Source organism: Rhododendron vialii, chromosome 3a (assembly GCF_030253575.1).
Source record: "Rhododendron vialii isolate Sample 1 chromosome 3a, ASM3025357v1".
In the NCBI taxonomy this organism is placed as follows: Eukaryota; Viridiplantae; Streptophyta; class Magnoliopsida; order Ericales; family Ericaceae; genus Rhododendron; species Rhododendron vialii.
In genome coordinates this window covers 9,457,444-9,475,712 of record NC_080559.1, presented here as the reverse complement: position 1 = coordinate 9,475,712, position 18,269 = coordinate 9,457,444, and the positions used below count along the sequence as shown (strand labels likewise).

Here is an 18,269-nt window from a genome sequence, read left to right as displayed (position 1 = left end):
AGAGGTACTAGGGTAACTTCTACTTCTTTGGACGTTTGTGTTCTTCTACATACTAGCGAATGTCCGTGTCTGAAGGCACGACACAACACATTTTAAAGACAACTAAAGCTACGGGTCGAGCAATGAGCAAAGGGAGGACATGTTGAAAAAAATGGGTAGGAACAAAATAAAATATGATATATTTTTGTTGTTGCAAAACTTTGATATGTTAATTATCTATGTCTGCAGCACTCCGTAACAAAAAATTTTATTTGTTAAGCCTCTACCCGTGTGTACATCACTACCAATGATAATCTCAATCACATATACCGAGTTAATTGCATTGATAGGATACACGCTGAACTATATTAATCCAAACCATAAAATTCAAAACCAATATCATGTTGCATTTATAGAATTCAATTTTAATATACATAAAAAATCTAAAAATCTATATAGAGTCAAATCTAATACAAAAATGTAGGGGGAAAAAAGTGTTCAACATAGGTCTTATTGTCTTGAAATTTGTCTCTCCATCTGCCTCCCAAGAGTTTTTGTACCAACGCATATCTACTTCATCCAAAAAGCACAATTAGAAACATGAATAACAACCTAAAAAAATAATTGAGCAAGAATCCCTTCTCGTAAAAGTAAAATGAAGACTAATAACAGTTACCTTAATTCTAGATCTCGTTTATTTGTCTTCCAACACCATCATGGTATGATTATGACCTTTGTAGATGTACTTGTGGATATACGTAACAAATTTTATTTCAGGACAAACTTCCACATTGATATGAGAATTATATTTTCTCGAAATGTATGTATTGTATGGCACCACATCCCTTTTATCAATTCGTTGACCCTTTACAATATAGAGGGAGTAAAGTAATAATGGCATTGGTAGGCATACCCCATGCATACGATTAACTTCTTGTTCATCATGAATCATCACAATTACATTTTTTTCTCGAAGACATGTAACCTTTGTACTGAAAAATAAACCAAAGCAAATATGAATTAAATATCTAAAGTCAGATTAAGCGATGCAATTGAGTAAATAGTTCTTACATATTTCTGCAAGTTACCATCGAGTTGCATAAGAAAATGAAGAATTCACCGAATGCATAAGAAACAATTAATTTGATTATTACGACCAAGGTATAAAATGAAACGGTTCAACTCACATGGCCATAGACGCTTAGATTGTCCATGATTAGTTAAAGTCCCAAGAAGTTATCTGAAATTTGAAAGAGAGTAATAGTCAAAAGTTATCATGGGAATAACAACAGAAAACGTTTTAAAGATATATATAGACTCCCATAATATTAAATGAGTGACAAAAAAAAAGTAACATAAAACTTCAATTTGGGGTGTGTTTGGTTAACATCATAATATTTTCATTGATGCATATATGGTAACGTTTAAAAAAATGTCAATAATAACACATGTTCTAATGAAACGAAGTTTAAAAAAATAAAAATAAAAAAGTTTACAATTACTCTATGTGTTAATCTTGCAAAAAAATGTTGTTTTGACAACTATCAAGGAAAAAATGAATAGGGTGTCGGCGTTTAAAAAAAAAAGAAGAAGAATAGGGCGTTAATTAGTTTTGCACTCTTTCTTTTCCTATGTCGGTAGATATTAAAAGACATAAAAAAAAAATGCCCCTAGCCTCAAGTAAATACTCCAATTGCTTACAATTTTTTGTAAACATGCCTCTCATCGTTCTCTTCTCTGTCATTTTAATTTTAGACTTTCTAGACATCCAGAGTCGGCTTCAAAACCAGTCCTATCTCATTAATTTTAGGGTGTAAATATGGCCGATCTTCTTGTTCTCTTGTACAGTAATACAATTCTTAGGAATTTAAGATTCTGAAAATAAGGAATAGATAGGTTAAAAATCTTTATTTTTGCATCTATGTCCATAAACATTAAAAAACGTTGTGGTGTTAGCAAAATGAGAAGCACAGTCTACCAATATTCTTAAGTCGTTCTATATCTATATATGAACATAAAAAAATACGTATCAATCTATATCTATGAACATAAAAAAATCCGTATTGTTAGCAAACGTATTGTTAAAAAATCTGATTACACATGAAAAGCTATAATAATCACCAACAAAACTCCAAACCACAAAAATATTAATGGGACCGCTCATCACTTTCCCTCTTTTTTCAATTCGTTTGACGCAAACTCAAGCATACATGGCATCAAAACATCAAGAATGGTATTCCGTTCACGTACAGAGCCTTAATCTTCATAGAATAGCGAAGGGCTATAATTCCATTCTCATAACGTCTTTTTTTTAAAAACTGTAGAGAATGAAATTTAGCTCCGTGCATTAGAACTGGAAAAATTGTTGAAGAAGAAGAACAAAAGATTACCTCACTATCGGTGTCTTGGTGATGTCTGCAATGGTCCTTATGGCTCAGCATTAGAAGTTGGAATGAAAAATCATCATTAAATTAGAAGTAGGAATTGAAAGCTAATATTAACACATTGTATCATGCCGATTAAAAAAGAACACATTATATCGTCTTTCCTTTACCTTTACGGGAACCTTTTTTGCTTGCCACTTAACAGTGGTGGGAAGGATGTAGATATCTCTGTGTCTTTGTGTGTATGAGAGAGAGAGAGAGAGAGAGAGAGAGAGAGAGGAAATTCACAGTCGTGATTGTGATTCCTAAACTGAAAAGGAAATTCAAAAATTTTAGTAACTGACAGCTGTGATTGTGATTGCCGCTTAACAACCGTGATTTTTTCCTCATTGCAATTCATTACGTGATTGGGGGTTCATTCTTTCCAAACATACTTGTTATATATATGCTAGGAAAAAAAGAAAGGACATTTAATCTCATACCTATTATGATTTCTTGCGGACCCCCGATGATGGCGCTAAAGAGGGCTGCGTGCGTGTTCGCTGAAGAGATGATGGGCCAAATCATTTTTCTTTTTTGATTGGAATGGGTTCCCATATCAGGAGTGGTGGGGATTGGGAATATAAGTCGTCCCAAATCTTTTTCTTTTTTCATCGGAATGGGTCTCATTCCCTTTTTATCAAAACAAAATTGAACTTGCATGAAAACTGAGAAAAAAAAATTCTTCGATGTTTGAATCCCTTGCATGAGAACTTAAAAAAATCATTCAAGAAACTCCTAATTTTTGGCAAAAGAAACCCAATATGAGTAAAAATCGTTCAAGTAAAAAATCAAGCTTGCATGAGAACTGAAATAAATCGTTCAAGAAACTCCCAATTTTCAGCAAAAGAAATCCAATATTCGTTCAAGAAGAAAATAGAACTTGCATGAGAATTGAAAAAAATCCTTCAATGTTTGAATTTCTTGCAACGTTCAAGAAATCGAACTTACCTCACTATCGGTAATGGTCGTTCAGAAGTTGAAAAACGTGAAAAATGTATGCCCATGACAAACAAACCGTAAAAAACGTGGACCTTAATAGAAGGTATAATCAAATTAAATTGAAAGCTTTGAAGTACCAAACGTGGGCCTTTTCGGCTGAGAAAGTATTAAGAATAAAATCACAATTTATCTGATAATCACAGGGAAATTTTTTTTTTTTGAACAGTCATAGGGAAAATTGAAAAGTTTGAAGTAGCAAACGTTTGATCTTACTGTTTAAAAAAAAACGTTTGAAAATCACCCTAATTTTCAGCATTAATTTCCCGAATCACAGGGATCCTTTTTTCTTTTTTTTTTGATTAGCTGGTTACCAAAATGCGATGATGATAATCCTTGGATAGATTTGGTATTTACCAAGCTACCATTTTGAACAACCAACGGTCTAGATTTATAGAGGGGACAAATCTGAGCGTTGGTTGTCTTTTGGATTCAAACCCAATCCTCTCTTATTATATAGACTAGTGAATGACCGTGCCTGAAGGCACGGCGCAACGCATTTTAAATACAACTAAAATGAATTACAAAACTATTGACCACCCCCACCAACGAAACTGATTTATACGGAAAGATTTGTTTTCTTAAATTAGTTTCATGCGCGTGCCTGAAGTCACGGCTCAAACGATCGCACACACAAATAGACATTGGACTCACGTGCAATATATCAATCCTTGTCTGTAGCATTCAACTTGCAGCTATACTGCAGCCCCAAATAGCTGGTATCCCCAATGTCTCTGTCACAACAATGTAGTAACTGAAACCTAAAATGTGAAAAAAGCAAAGTAGTTTCCAGTAACATCAAAAAGAGGCTCAAAGCCTGAATATTGTATCTATAAGTTTGTTTTGTGAGCTTAGATAAAATGCAACGTGCAAGTGAAATAAAAAATAAAGCGGGATTCATAGTGCAAGGCTACAAGCAATATTTGAACTTTTACGGGATTGAACTATGAAGGTTAAAAAGAGGAGCTTACATATCAGGCATTGAACCACATGTAGGCTTCAGAGCATTTTTACTGAGTCTTGGTGCAGAGGGGGACAATCAGAGAAAACACCAAAAAGTGAAAGTAAGGAGAAAAGTGGAAAAGCAAACGCCAACTCTTTACATCCATGAGTGATGACTGCATCAATTGTAGTGAAGAAATCCAACAGTTTTAAGTTGATTCCAGAAGCAAAATGGAATTGACACCCCATGTTACAAAGAGTGGGTCCAGGAAAATCAAAACAACTAATCAGTTAAACCATCTATTTAAGGTTGACCATCACAAAATAAACTAATCAATTCAACAACCAACCAAATAAACCATCTATAGAATACAACATCCAAGTATGGCTCATCTCGCACCCAACCACACAAATTTCTTGAATTCAGAAATACACCTATGCAAATGTAGATACAAAAGTTATACCTCTCTGTGGCGTTCAGCAGTGGTAAAGTAATGAATGGATTTGAGACACCTCGAAACTTGGTAAGAAACTCCTTGTAATTTTCCTCGGTGAAAGATCTTCAACACCCACACCTTCAGAACTTCATCACCCATACCTTCAGATACAAAACTCTTCAATTGGACTTCACCACAAACCCCAATTTGAACCCTCGTCCCAACTTTCAAAACCCATGCCGTTATACCCGTCGATTTGGGAAGAATCGCCGACATCCATTAGTGCACATCCCCGTTTACGGTAGGTTATCAAACTGTATAAAAATTCAAGCAAACAAAGAGGAGTTTGACAAAACTATACTAAGCGGTGACTGGCAATTTCAGAAACTAAAGATTATGTTTAACACTAAACATTTTCTCAAATTTTTTTTTTTTTTTACCTTTGTTGATATCAATTATCATCAACCAATCATAGATACAGACTTGCGCATGGGTAGCTAAATCTTCAGCCAACAACAAAACAACAAAACCTATAAAAGGAAAAGGTTCAAGAAGTTACATCAAATGTAGCTAACTTTCTAGGTGATTTCCATGAGAGCAATCTGAAACTTCAAATGGTGGAAGTGATAATTGGCCTATAACGGACACACTCAATCGAGTACACAAAGAAAGGACCCAAAAGATGATGACATTGCTGCAAGGAAAAAAATAAAATAATACCAACTTTACCTAAGTAGCAAAAGAGATCACATAGTAAAACTTCTAAGCAAGTCCAATTCTGCATTGCACTACCTGATTGACCGGCCGTTTCAAATTGGGATTGGGGCACAAATCCTTTCCGTCCCTTGTGAAGGGAATAGAAGTCTCTTACTGGTGGCATCGCTGCACAATTTACCATCTCCTTGAAGTCAAAAAATATTGGAATTCATAACTTGAATTTTGGCATACAAACAACTTCATACTTTGTTGTAGACGACACCGGCACAATGAATAAAATCCCAAAATTTAATAGAATAGCGAGGAAAAAATCCCCAGAAGCACAATTTAGTGTTTTCGTTTCTTTAACTGTTTGTTTTCGTTTTTCATTCGAAGAATTCACAACAAATGATCTCAAAAGCACGTAGCTAAAAAATATACCCACCAAACAATTGCATATAGTTCTGAGAAAAGGATGATGAAAATGACACCATAGGAATTGGATACAAAAATGAAAAAGATTCGATTTTGGTTAGTACACCCATTTGGGAACAGCCAAATCTTGTGTTCAATAACAACAGTCAACTGAAAATAAGAACAAGAACAGAAACCAGAATGCACAAATTAGGCGAAAAATACCTCTTTGTTGGCTGACATATCTAATCGAGCAACCTGACATACACCTCACGTACACCCACTGTTCCTACCATTGAACAACCAGCTTTCTAAGAACAATAACACTTACTTCAAGATTATCCAAATAAAAGTCATCCTAGCATGCATAATGAAAGAAGTAAGCTCAATTTAAAAAAAATAATAATCAAAACTGCTTACCCATCTGATCAACTTCGCCTGTAAACAACTCCATACATCAATCCCCAATCTAATTCTATGGAGACCAATTTTTGGCTCAAATCAAAGTCCAAATCAATAAACCCAAAGTAATCTCTCGGCGTAGCTAATTTTTTCCTCTTCAAATAAAAAATCTGGATACTTATATACACAAACAGTGGGTTTACGGTTACGGGTTTCGGAGTTTGAGGATTGGGGTTAGGGATTTTTCAAAAAATCCATCACCATCCTTGAGAGAGAGAGAGAGAGGTGGTGCGGTGATGGAGAGGACTGGTGCCGCTGATGGAGAGGTGGTGCAGTGCTGTTGGAGTTGGGTTAGTGGTGGTGGTGGGTCGGAGGGAGGGAGAGAGAGAGGGAGTCGACAGAGAGGTTGAACGATCGAAGAGAGAGACAGAGTCGAGAGAGGGAGACGGGGAAAAAATTAAGATTCCTCTTGGTCGTTTAATGTTTAATTTTTGAATACAACTTCGATCAGACTATGACACCCCCAAAATCATATTAAAGTAGAGAATCCAATTCGTTTCCAATTAGGAATCGGTTTAAAGCATGAGAATACAACTTATGGAATCGTTAGGTTACCTGGAATCAGATTAAAGCACGGAGATAGCAGCGCAGGTGCGGCAGTGGGGGAGGCGTTGGCGGTGGCAGAGGGGGAAGGTGGCAGAGAGAGAGAGAGAGATACAGGGGGAAGGTGGCAGAGAGAGACATGGAGAGAGGGAGGCGTATATGGATACGGGGTATTTGTGTGATTAGAAATTGCTCAGAAAATGATAAATATTTACGGGCCAACCATCGAAGAATGGAGGATGTAGATTTATAGAGGGGACAAATCTGAGCGTTGGTTATCTTTTGGATTCAAACATAGCTCTGTTTTATTATATAGATATTATTCTGCTCAGCACCGAACTCTTCTAAATTATAAAACTCCCCCTGTTCGTTTCTAAACTTTGACATAAGATGCCAGTGTCTAAAAAGTAACACCGTGAGCAGTTAAGTTCAATAGTTAACTTCAATCTCTATGTCCCATACACTAACAAAAATAACATATAACAATTTATCACTTCTATAAAAAAAAAATTTAGCATCACAAAAATAATTCAAGGTGTCAGTGACCATCCTTTCAGGACCTATCGGGCTCCTAGGCCACACACACACACCCGAGCCATAATTCCGCCGACCATTCTCTCAAGACTTATCGGGCTCTCATGCTCACACACACACGCCAAAGCCATGATTCCGCTGACCATCTTTAATGGATCTACCGGGTTCTCATGCTCACACAATTATCAAATCTTTTCCATCTTTTTTTTTCCGTATTTCACTTCTCATTTCTCGTGTCTCGTAAACATTCATTATTATCTCGTGTTCACATTATTCTTTCAAAGCTTGCTAAAAATCATGCGATAAAATCAACCACAATTTCATGCTTTTCTATTTTCAATAGCAATATAAGTTATGACATCACAACCTTGTCAATCATTTAAAACATTTCTAGGCGTGTGTTTGACAGTGTAACAATAAAAATCAACTTTCCAAAATGGAGAACTTCATCATTTTAATGTAAGTTTTGGTAAACAATAGGACCAAACCCCAAGTGTACATTTCCAGATTACCATTTCTTGTCTAATGTACTTAGAATTTCATCATGCGAGATATTAAAATTCTAATTCTACTAATCCAATCCTAAGTCATGCTAAAAAAACCAACAGCACGTCACTGGGTTAGCATTCTCTCCTTCATGAAAATTACCTCCAAGTTTTCAGTTTGCAACGTATTAAATTTTCTTTTTACACGCAACTAGCAAAAAGGCCGATTTGCGATATCTAAATTTAAATTATAACGGTTATATACTTAGGTAAGTAGGAAGGAGGTTTCTACTGTTCTTCTTGGCGGTAGGGCGGCTACGGAGTACGTCAGGTGAAAATGCGGGCTCGTTTCGGCTCGACCGAATTATAAAAAGAAAGTAGTTTTCTTTTTCCAGAAACACAAATATTTCTAGAAATTTTGAAAACCGAGGTCAAAGGGTGATTTTGAGTAGTACTGAATAAGTGGCAAAGAGGTGGTGATGTTGCACAAAATTCTCCTCTCCACCATTTAGTTCCTCAATTTAATTAGGGGATTTCAAAGTACGTAACAAAAATCTAGCAAGGAATCTAAAAAAATCCTAGAGTCCTAGAGAAAATTTAAGGTTTTTATGGCTAAGAATCAAGTACAAGATTTAGATTTGTTCTCCCATCTCTCTCTACCTAACTCTCTTTGCTAGTTCTCTCACATGGGTGTATAATTGCCTAAGATTCTAAGATCTTGTGGAAAGATCAAGTTGGTACAAAATCTCATGGGTTTTATGTGTAAGGCAAATCTAGGAAAAATCTATATCAATTCTCTCTCTCAATCTCCTACAATAAACTTCTTAAATCTGAGGGAATCATTAATCTTATATTGTATATCATATATCTAGATTTTTCTAGGATCCTAATTAGATTTTGCATATCATAGCTAGATTTTTCTAGGATTTCTTAAAATAACAATTATGACTCTCTCCTTATCTACATTTATACACTATGATTATACTTGGATATCAATCTCTCCCGGCCACTTGCTAGGATTTGTAAACAAAAATTTAGGTTAGAGTTTGCATGTACATATATATCTATATAGTTTTACATATTTATTCAATAGGTTTTAGTATTTTTTTTAAATAATAATATAAAAAATCGAGTCATTTATTAAAAGAATACTAAATTAACATCTAAATGAAAGAATTTCAATTAAAATATTTAATTTTATTATAAAAATTTAGAGTTGTTACAACTAAACACATTTAGAGCAAGTTCAGCAACCTCAGTAAAACCAAAATTAGGTAAATTAATTACCTAGGCAAAAGCAGAAAACCACCCTCACCATTTTAGAAGATTCGTAATCTTGCTAGAGTTCCTCGCTTTGATGGGGCGATGAACTGTTCACGAGCATCTCCTGGGGATGAGGTGCGCGCAGATGTATGGCAAAGTCACAAAACTCCCAAATGTTTTTTAGTGCCAAATAATTCTTAAGTATGCACCGAGCTAATCCCAAGGGGTTGGTCAAGTGGTCTTAACCTGAGACTTAGGTGTTTGCTTCATCCTAAAGTTTCAAGTTCGATTTTCTTTGCTAATAATTAATTCTTGATGCCACCTTCACATGTGCGTGTGAAACGGCTGCATGTGAGATGGGTTGTAGGGATTAGTCCGAGGTACGCGCAAGTTGGCTCGGAACATCCTGCATTAGCCCAAAAAAAAAAAAATAGAGTATGCACCGAGCCCATAATGGTACAATCTGAACCCTATCGTTTTGTAGGGCTGGTTGAGAAGTTTATTCGTTAAAAAAATTATCTTCGTTGAACATCTCTGGGTATCTAAACATAACTACTGTATTTTTCTAAAAGTAGTTAAAAATCGAACTGGTCTGTTTTTGGTGTGGTTATCACACAAAGCCAAAACCAAAATTGAACTGGCCGGTTTTTCAATATCAAAAACCAAAACCACGGTAAAAAAAAATTGGTTTGAAAATCGCATCAATCGATTCAGTACGGTTCGGGTAACCAACACATTCTGCGAGAATATTGTCATACCTGGGAAGAGGAAAACCCAAGTGAAGAGGAAGAACAAAAAGGTATACAGGAACCCACGGGCCACAGGTAACATCAACAGGCATCATTACCAAAACACAGCAGACCAATTATTGTACTTGGTTTTGTAATCGATCATTTATATTCACTTTATCATTATTCTGTACGGAGTATATGTTTTTGTTGGTGTAAGATTTTGTTGTACAGTAATACCCATAAGTGGTGAAACATTTTGGGGTAAATTTCACCAATCTTCCCTGATGTTCCTGACAAATGCAAAAAATTTCTCCCGAGGTTTCTGAAATATCACTGCACTGCTTACGTTTGAAAAAAATTCTACATATAGATTCCCCCGTACGACTAACTTGACTTAAATGTCAAATTTAGGAAGCAAAAGACTTCAATGCCCTCTCCCTGCTCTTCCTTTCCTTTCCTTTATCTCTCTCAATATTGTCTTTAGAGAAAATCTTTTGTAACGGCAGAGCCATGAATAGTTATTTACGGAGCTAATCGCGACCGTTCAAAAGTATTATGGACAGTCTGGATGTTAATAAAAAAATTTCGGAAAAGAGTTAAACTTTTTCCCAAAAAAGTTTCACTAAAATCCGAACCGTCTAGAACATTTTTGGACAGTTGCGATAGGTTGCTGCTATAAAAAATTTGTTCACGGCTGAGCCGTGAATTAATTTATCTCGTCTTTAACTCTGTGTAGACACCCCAATTTGGACCTATTAATTATCCTTAATTTGTGGCCTTGAGGCTCCCCAATGATGAAACGGAATCAAAACAGGACTTGGCTAAAGCTTGAACGATGCCTCTTGAACTTTTACAAACCAAAATCATCTTTTTCCTCGACATCCTGAGGGTAAAATTGGCACACATTTTAGCATACCAAATACTTTTGAATGAATCTAATTGGGTTAGAAAGATGACTCAACAAACTTTCCAACGCTTCGAAAAATATCCAAAATTGAGTTCGGGAGTGTCCATGCAGACACTCTTGAGCGCTCGGGAGTGCCACTTTTGAGCGCTCAGGAGTGCTGACAGACCAATGGATGATGAGCTTGACCTTTGACCACGTTTTTTTTTTTCTTCAGATTTTCAACCTGCAATTCAAACCTAAATGTAGCAGAGACCTGTCTGAGCCAGCAGGGCATCTCATCATGCCTGTTTTCCCTCCCAAAACCATTTTCTCTTTATTTTTGATTTAATTTTCAAATTTCAAACATTTTCTCCTCTCCCCTATATATACCCCCTCATTCAACACATAACGGGCACGAAATTGAACTCTCTCACTCCTCCATTTTTCAAAAAAAAAACTCTAGTTCACAAACACCATCAAACATTTTCCAACTCAAACATTTTTCAACTTCCATCAAAATTCGAACTCACAAAAGCATTTGAAGTCTTAGACTTCATTTTTCTACTATTTTTTACCCATTTTCAAACATCCAAGTCAGTCCAATAAGTTTTGTTCTAGCACAAAAGGTAAAAAATTCCATTTTATACTTGAAAAGCCACTATTTTTCCATTTCTGAAGGAGATCAAGGGCTTGTACCAGTTCCTCATACTGGTTAGCAACAAGAGCTAAAGGTTATAAAAAGTTTTTCAGTACACCAGAATCACTCCTGAGCGCTGGGAGTATTGTTATTTTACTGCAACTGAATTCTCCTTCTTTGTTGCTATTCATGTGAGTTTGATGGATACTAGGTGTGCACTGGTCCTTCCAGAGCCCAATTTGATTTATTTTCTGTTTGCAAGGAAGCAGCACTTGGATATTCAAAACCAGTTCTTGTTTGTTTGAGTTTGATGCTGAGCAAACCGACCTAAATGTTATCCTATTTCATATCTCTATGTTTGAATATTCTTTTTATTGTAAAAAGCACTAAGTTCTATTTTGCGGGAGCAAAAGGGCACTCTTGAGCGCTTAGGACCACTCCTGAGCGCTCAGGACCACTCCCGAGCGCTCGAGAGTGATTATAGTAGCAACAGTTTATTTTTCTGTCATCTTTTATCTTGCATTATTTCATCAATATATACTATACACCGGCACAGGCATACACCTCTTTACTTGATACATCTGTGGATATCTGCTAATTTGCTTAATGAAACAAAATATTTTCGAAAATCCCGCAAATGTTCAGTAGAGACCGATTCTAAATCGGGCGAGGGGGGTGCCGTAAAAACCTTCCCCCTTCGTAACGTGGCTTTCGAACCCAAAACAATCTTTGGTTTTCAATTCAAATCATCATTTTCAAATCAAAACGGTTTCTCGGGTGGCAAACCATAAATCCGGGTAAGGACTCTTCAATTTTTCAAATCAAAACATGTTTTTCGGGCCGGCCCGATCCACCCGTGGCTATGGTAGCCCACACTTTGGTTCATTACTTTCCAATTCCCATGTCAGAAGTGGGAGGAACCCATGTTGGATAAAATGGAATTTTAATTATTAAATTAAAAAATCATTTGGGAGTGAATTAAAATTGACTCCATTACAATCACATGATATTTGGTGAAGTTGGAAAGGTCTCACGTCGTTGATTAATATGAAAATTAAGAATATATATTTCCTAAGTGTGACTAAGGAAATTGGGCTTTTCCCATTAGAGTTATATTCTTTTTATGGGAAATGATTTTGTATCAAAATTATTAACTCCTAATGGTGAAGAGGTGTGTCCATTCAAAGGGTTTTAACTTCCAAGTGGAAAAATGTGTCTATTCAAAGGGATACCTTTATCAGATGTTTATTTCCAAAGGGTTTATCTATTCATGCAACTGGTTGCAACCCTTCCATATAGTCACTTGTCCTTTCCGAATAGTCACGTTTGACACTATTTATAGGATTCAAGTGCTTCTCTTTTTGATACCGGAAAAATTACAGAGCACATACATTGCATTCATATTGAATCTAAGAGAGAGTACTGCACAAGTTTGCGTTCGCCTGTTAAACAAATTGTAGTGTTACTTCCGTTCTTCGAAAATTGGGTAATTCTAGGAGGCAAACGTTCAAGAGACCCAAGAGCACCGGTGTGGGAGACAAATTTGCTTTAAGGATATAGTATTATTCATAAAAATATTAGCCTCAATTGCCAATTTCCAGACGCCTGAAATTGGTTCAGTAAGTTTCTAATCTTGTTTATTTTTGGTATGTTGCATATTTCCAGTGATAAACGAATCCCGTTTCCAACAACCCAAAGTTAGAGAGGGCAGTGACGTTTCAGAAAGGTGAGGGGAGGTTTCTGCATTTGGGGAGGTCAGTGAAATTTACACCCAACATTTTGGGAGATACTGGCCTCTGAACTTAGTCAAAAAAATACTCTTGAAAAGGCTGAATGAAACTATATATACAGTAAACTAGTAGAAGAATGCAGACAAAACCCTAGACCAAGGCAATTTCAAATTTTGGACAGACTGGGATGCTCTTGCCATTGGGTCAGTGTCACCTGTATCTTTATAATTCTCCATAATTGGGACTAAGAAAGTATAATCAACAGAAAATTTGTGTGGTTCAAATTTACTCTACTTAAGTGTACGGGGATCGTGTATTCGAGTATGAATCTAGACCACAAATTTGGGTTATCGGACAACTTTTATGGTCTTAATTCTAGGACGTAATTAAATATTCAGACATATGAAAATGAGAAGGTCTACAGATTTGGAATTGAGAAAAAAAAAATGTTGAAAAAATGAATTGGGCGGTTTTAAATTCGCTTGATGGTGTAAAAATCACATAGTCCAGGTGAATAAGGCCGCACAATTAACTTTAAAAGAAAATTATGGTAGCTTCAATCTGAGATTCCATAATTGCCATTTGAAAATATGGCAAAAGAGAGCATACTGTACCCGTACCAAAAGAGACATATCACAGGTCACAAATCACCTTTTAATAGAAATGGAACAACATGATACAAAGCTCAAAAGAGACAAACAAGAGAGGAGAGAGAAGAGAACGAGAGAGAGAGAGAGAGAGAGAGAGAGAGAGAGATTCTTGCAGCTATTATTGCAGGTACAGGTTAAGTATGAGAGTTTAGGCTTAGCATAATAAAATGGAGCTCTCTTTATTACTAGTACTACTAGGGTTAGGGTTAGCGTCTTCTGGCAGCAGTTTCTCTCTGTCCATTGAAGAAGACCGCGGCGACCGGAAGGCCGAGGTCGTTCTCCGCCGCAAAGCTCCGGGTGGTGAAGTGGTCTCTCGAAGAAGGCGGGTCGACGGCCTGCCTGCGTTTCTGCTTGAACAGAACAAACACAAACCTGTGGATACCTATGTTTGGCCTCGGTATCTCATAACTCACTACCTCCCTTCCTGTCAAAACACAACACAACAAACAAGGAAAAGCCATCAACAGCTGCTCTTTCCTCCTTCTCTAAGTAGTCCATTTAAGTAGCTAACTCAATCTACGATTGGAAACGGGCCGAGTACAGCCCAGGAAACTGTCCATGACAACAAATTAACGATCCAGAACTCATCCCTGAAAGATTAAAATTCTTCCGAAAAAGAGTTTCTTTAAATATGGACCGTTCATTCGTTTTCCTAGAGGGTTTTATGATCCGGTTGTCCTGGTTTCTATCATTTCTGAATTGGAACAGCCTGAATACAAAGAGTTATGCGCACATATCAAAATTACACACATGTGTTTGGATCTGCGCACATAAATATATGCACGAAGCGTTGTCGATCTTTTATTGCTTTTGGAAAACAAATTACATGGAATGAGCTTACCAAATGTAGCATCCGTTGTGCCCGGAATGTCTGTCACTATCCTGAAAAAAAAGTCGTTTGAAATCGATACTTAATGTTCTTCTGTAATTTTATGGAAAATGAAACGTTGCTCACAATCAATGAGGATTACAGAGAGTGAGTGATTTCTTTTCACTAAAATAACATTTTATTTTAGATTATCTAACCCAAAAAGAGAACTTTAATTTTCTGTTAATTATTATGCTTAAGCTTGTGACTAACAAATCGTCTGTGTATCCTACAAATTAGGAAGACTCTTTTCTCTATTGACCATTTAAAGATTCGGTTTGTTTGTAGTTTCAAACCTATTTAATTAAGATCTAGTAAGCTAGCTAGCCCTAGGTTTGCTCGTGTCATTTATGCTTTGCTCAATTCTTGGGGGTTTTTTTTATCGACAACAAAGATTTTATTAAAATTAGAGAAAACTCAACAAAGGGTACATCGAGGTGAGGCCTAATGAAATGCCCAAGAGCCGGGGCAAAACAAAAGGCAGGGAATTTCAGCAATTTTTTTTAATTTCATTAAGGTTTTTATTTGTAATTTCCTTGATCGAGTTGGTCTTAGAAAAACTCAAAGTATGCAACATATTTTCTTCAATGTTTAGTTTTACTTCCTTAGAGACTCTCTTTTCTTTCATTTTAGTAAATCTTTTGCTCAATCCATCAAGTTAATTATATAGAAAGACTTACTTTGTAGATACAATTGTGTTAGTTTGCTATGTTTTTTTTTTAATAAGTATACTAAAAAGCTACCACAATTTTCTGACTTATAGTTCTACCTAGATATTCAATTAACTAATTAATAATGTAATTATCCACATATTTCCATGGATTCATAAGGGTGTTTCCAGGTATACCAGTGCAGGTGCTCCCTTAAATAAGGATCACTAGGGCCAGGAACATCAGGATCTGTCATTACCTGCATTTAAAGAATGTAGAGTTCAATTAAGCTCAGACGATACACAATAGTAGGATTTTAAAATCGCAGGATGTGCAACGGTATCGGTGATACGCCCATATATCAACCGATATCACACAGTATGATCAGCTGACACATAGGTAAATACCAGAATCAGAGGTCAAAATTTCATTAAGTACGTAACGGCCGATATAGGTTAGGTAACTGTTTATATCTAAAATCATGATAGTATATGATTATACATGAATTTTATAACTAAGATAATGCAAAAAGAATGAAGGGGGCAAGTGGAACAAATCAACTACCAGTGTGAAGAAAGTCCTCAGGTCACCTCCATGGATTTCAACCCTAGGTTTGGTGGTTACTTGAGAAGGATAGAGCTCATGGCCGTTAGAGACCTGCTTGTTGTTGTAAGTCGCCAACATTTTCACTGTTGGAATGAAAGGATCGAGTACATCCCCAATCACTCTCCCTACTATGAGAGGCTCAGCTGACATTCTTGCCATCAGGGAGAGATCTAGAAAGAGAGAGAGAGAGATCTAGAGAGAGAGAGATTTCCAGATATTCAGGAGAACTCGGGAGTTCTGTTTTCTTCTCATGAAGGGAAGTAGAAGAAGCTCAAGTATATATATACTGTTGGGGAGTACACTGAAAGGTTAGTAGCTATGAGTATTTTAATTCTAGGCATGGCTAGAGAAGGAGCTGGGGAGAGGCTTGAGTGGTGGAGTACTATTGTAGTACATATGAAAGCTAGGGCTGCTGCTTCACTTATTGTGAACCCCCCTATCTCTCTCTCTATCTCTCTCTCTCTCCACATCAAGAAATATTTCTATGATAGGTATCATTTTAGCTTTCAGATACACTATCCCTCTCTCTCTCTCTCTCACTTACTCACCACTGGACTGGGTCCCTTGGAATTGGTTCTTGATTGGCTGTGAACCTACCTGGGACCTTTTTAGTTCTTTAAGAATAAGCTTTTGTTTTCTATAACATTATCACCTATGATGTAGCTAGCTAACCCACGGCATAACAGGCTGAGGAGCCGTTCAGGTGAGTTTTGTGCCAGAGTGAAAAAAAACCTTTATCTGAATTGTTCATTTTATGGTTTATATATAGGTATAAAAATTAAGTTGATTGAATATCTATAGTGATTGAACCAATTTTTTTTTTTTTTGATCGACAAAAAAAAATTATTAAGAAGAATTCGATAGGTTACATTGAGGAAAGGGGGAGGGGAATATCCAACCATGGGTTGGATGGAAAAAAGAAACAGCATGAAAAAAAACCAAACGGCGCAGTGGAAAACCAAAGCCGAAAAACAGCAGAAGATGTACTCCTAAAGCACTCCAAAACCTCGGACAACCAAGCAGCACCAAACCCCAAAACCAAAACCACCCCCTAAGGAAAGGCCCACCACAACAGCAGAAACTACAGCAAAATAAAAAACCAAATCAAGAAACACCCAAGCAGCAGCAACACCACAAACAGAAATCTCAAAGGAGACCAAAAAACAGAAGCAGGCTAAGGACACCCAAAAAACCAAACACAAATGATTAAAGAGACCAACATAAGGAGAGCACGATGAAAAAGCGCCATAAAGACCGAACCAAATTGTTATCCAGCTGTAAGTATTTTGAAGTCACTGGGTTATCAATGTACGACCGACTTAATTTTTTTTACAAAACTTTTCTACTCTTCCAGATCTATAAAGAGAACGGTTTTTTATTTTTTTTTTGATCCGCATATAAAGAGAACGGTTCGAATCCGATTTTTCCAGCTAGGGACGGGGCCTGCATAGAGGGCACAACTGCACGCGCCCCCATTTCTATCTAGGAGATACTTTCTTCGTACCATTAGATGCGAGCATCACATGAATCAATTATTCATGGGTACCTTAAGGTGATGTGGTTGTAGCTAGGACAAACATATAGTGATATTTGTCATGTCACATTATATATAGCAACTGCGTGAATATACGAGTGATCCACTGCATGATGTGATTGATGTGATGTACCCTATGTTACTCAAGTGCGTGTACATAAATAAATTTGGTTTATCATGTACAATACCACTCAAGTAACAATCTTCTCATGTGATGAGAAATGGGACCTATATATTACTATCAAATTTGACAATTTGAGTTGTACATTTTGCAGATTTTGAAGTTATGTCGTATATGTAGAAAATTAGTATGATAAAACCTTAGTAAAGGCTCGATTGAATCATGTTGTTTTTTATAAGCAATTGGTGACCAAACACCTGACCATCATCTATGTTCGAACAACCCAATTTTTCTCGGCTAATATATATGCATCGAGACTAATGAAATGAACTGTTCAAATCATCTCATTATGAAACCGTAGTGAATTCTATTTTGCATCCCATGAAAGATTCTTAATTATACACATAGGTTCATGATTCAACACCACTTGTACAAATATTGTAACCATATCAAGACTTTGTGTGTAGTGCATGTGGTCCCAACTAAGCACTTGACATGGTATTCTCCTTTTTAGCGAAAAAAAGGAAATAAGAGACTAACTTCTAGCTAGGGTTTGAGGTTTCTGCTTGAAAAATACCCAAACTGAAAAAGTTTGAGAATCCAGCTTTTGCATTTAAGGTAATGAATAGGTGAGTGAGATTGTGTGGGTTGTATTGGTGGTGGTTGTTGTTGTTAGATT

At 36.4% G+C, this 18,269-nt stretch overlaps 1 protein-coding gene across 1 annotated transcript; it reads right to left on the bottom strand.

Annotated features, from left to right (window-relative positions):
* Nucleotides 1-13,799: 13,799 nt before the first annotated feature.
* On the bottom strand, nt 13,800-16,419 carry LOC131319107 (protein TERMINAL FLOWER 1-like). The gene is made up of 4 exons (XM_058349228.1): nt 15,894-16,419; nt 15,527-15,588; nt 14,653-14,693; nt 13,800-14,235 (listed from the first exon to the last, which is right to left on the bottom strand). Exons 1-4 carry the CDS (start codon nt 16,092-16,094, stop codon nt 14,018-14,020), a joined length of 522 nt encoding a protein of 173 aa, XP_058205211.1. The 5' UTR covers nt 16,095-16,419; the 3' UTR covers nt 13,800-14,017.
* Between the last annotated feature and the right edge of the window lie 1,850 nt (nt 16,420-18,269).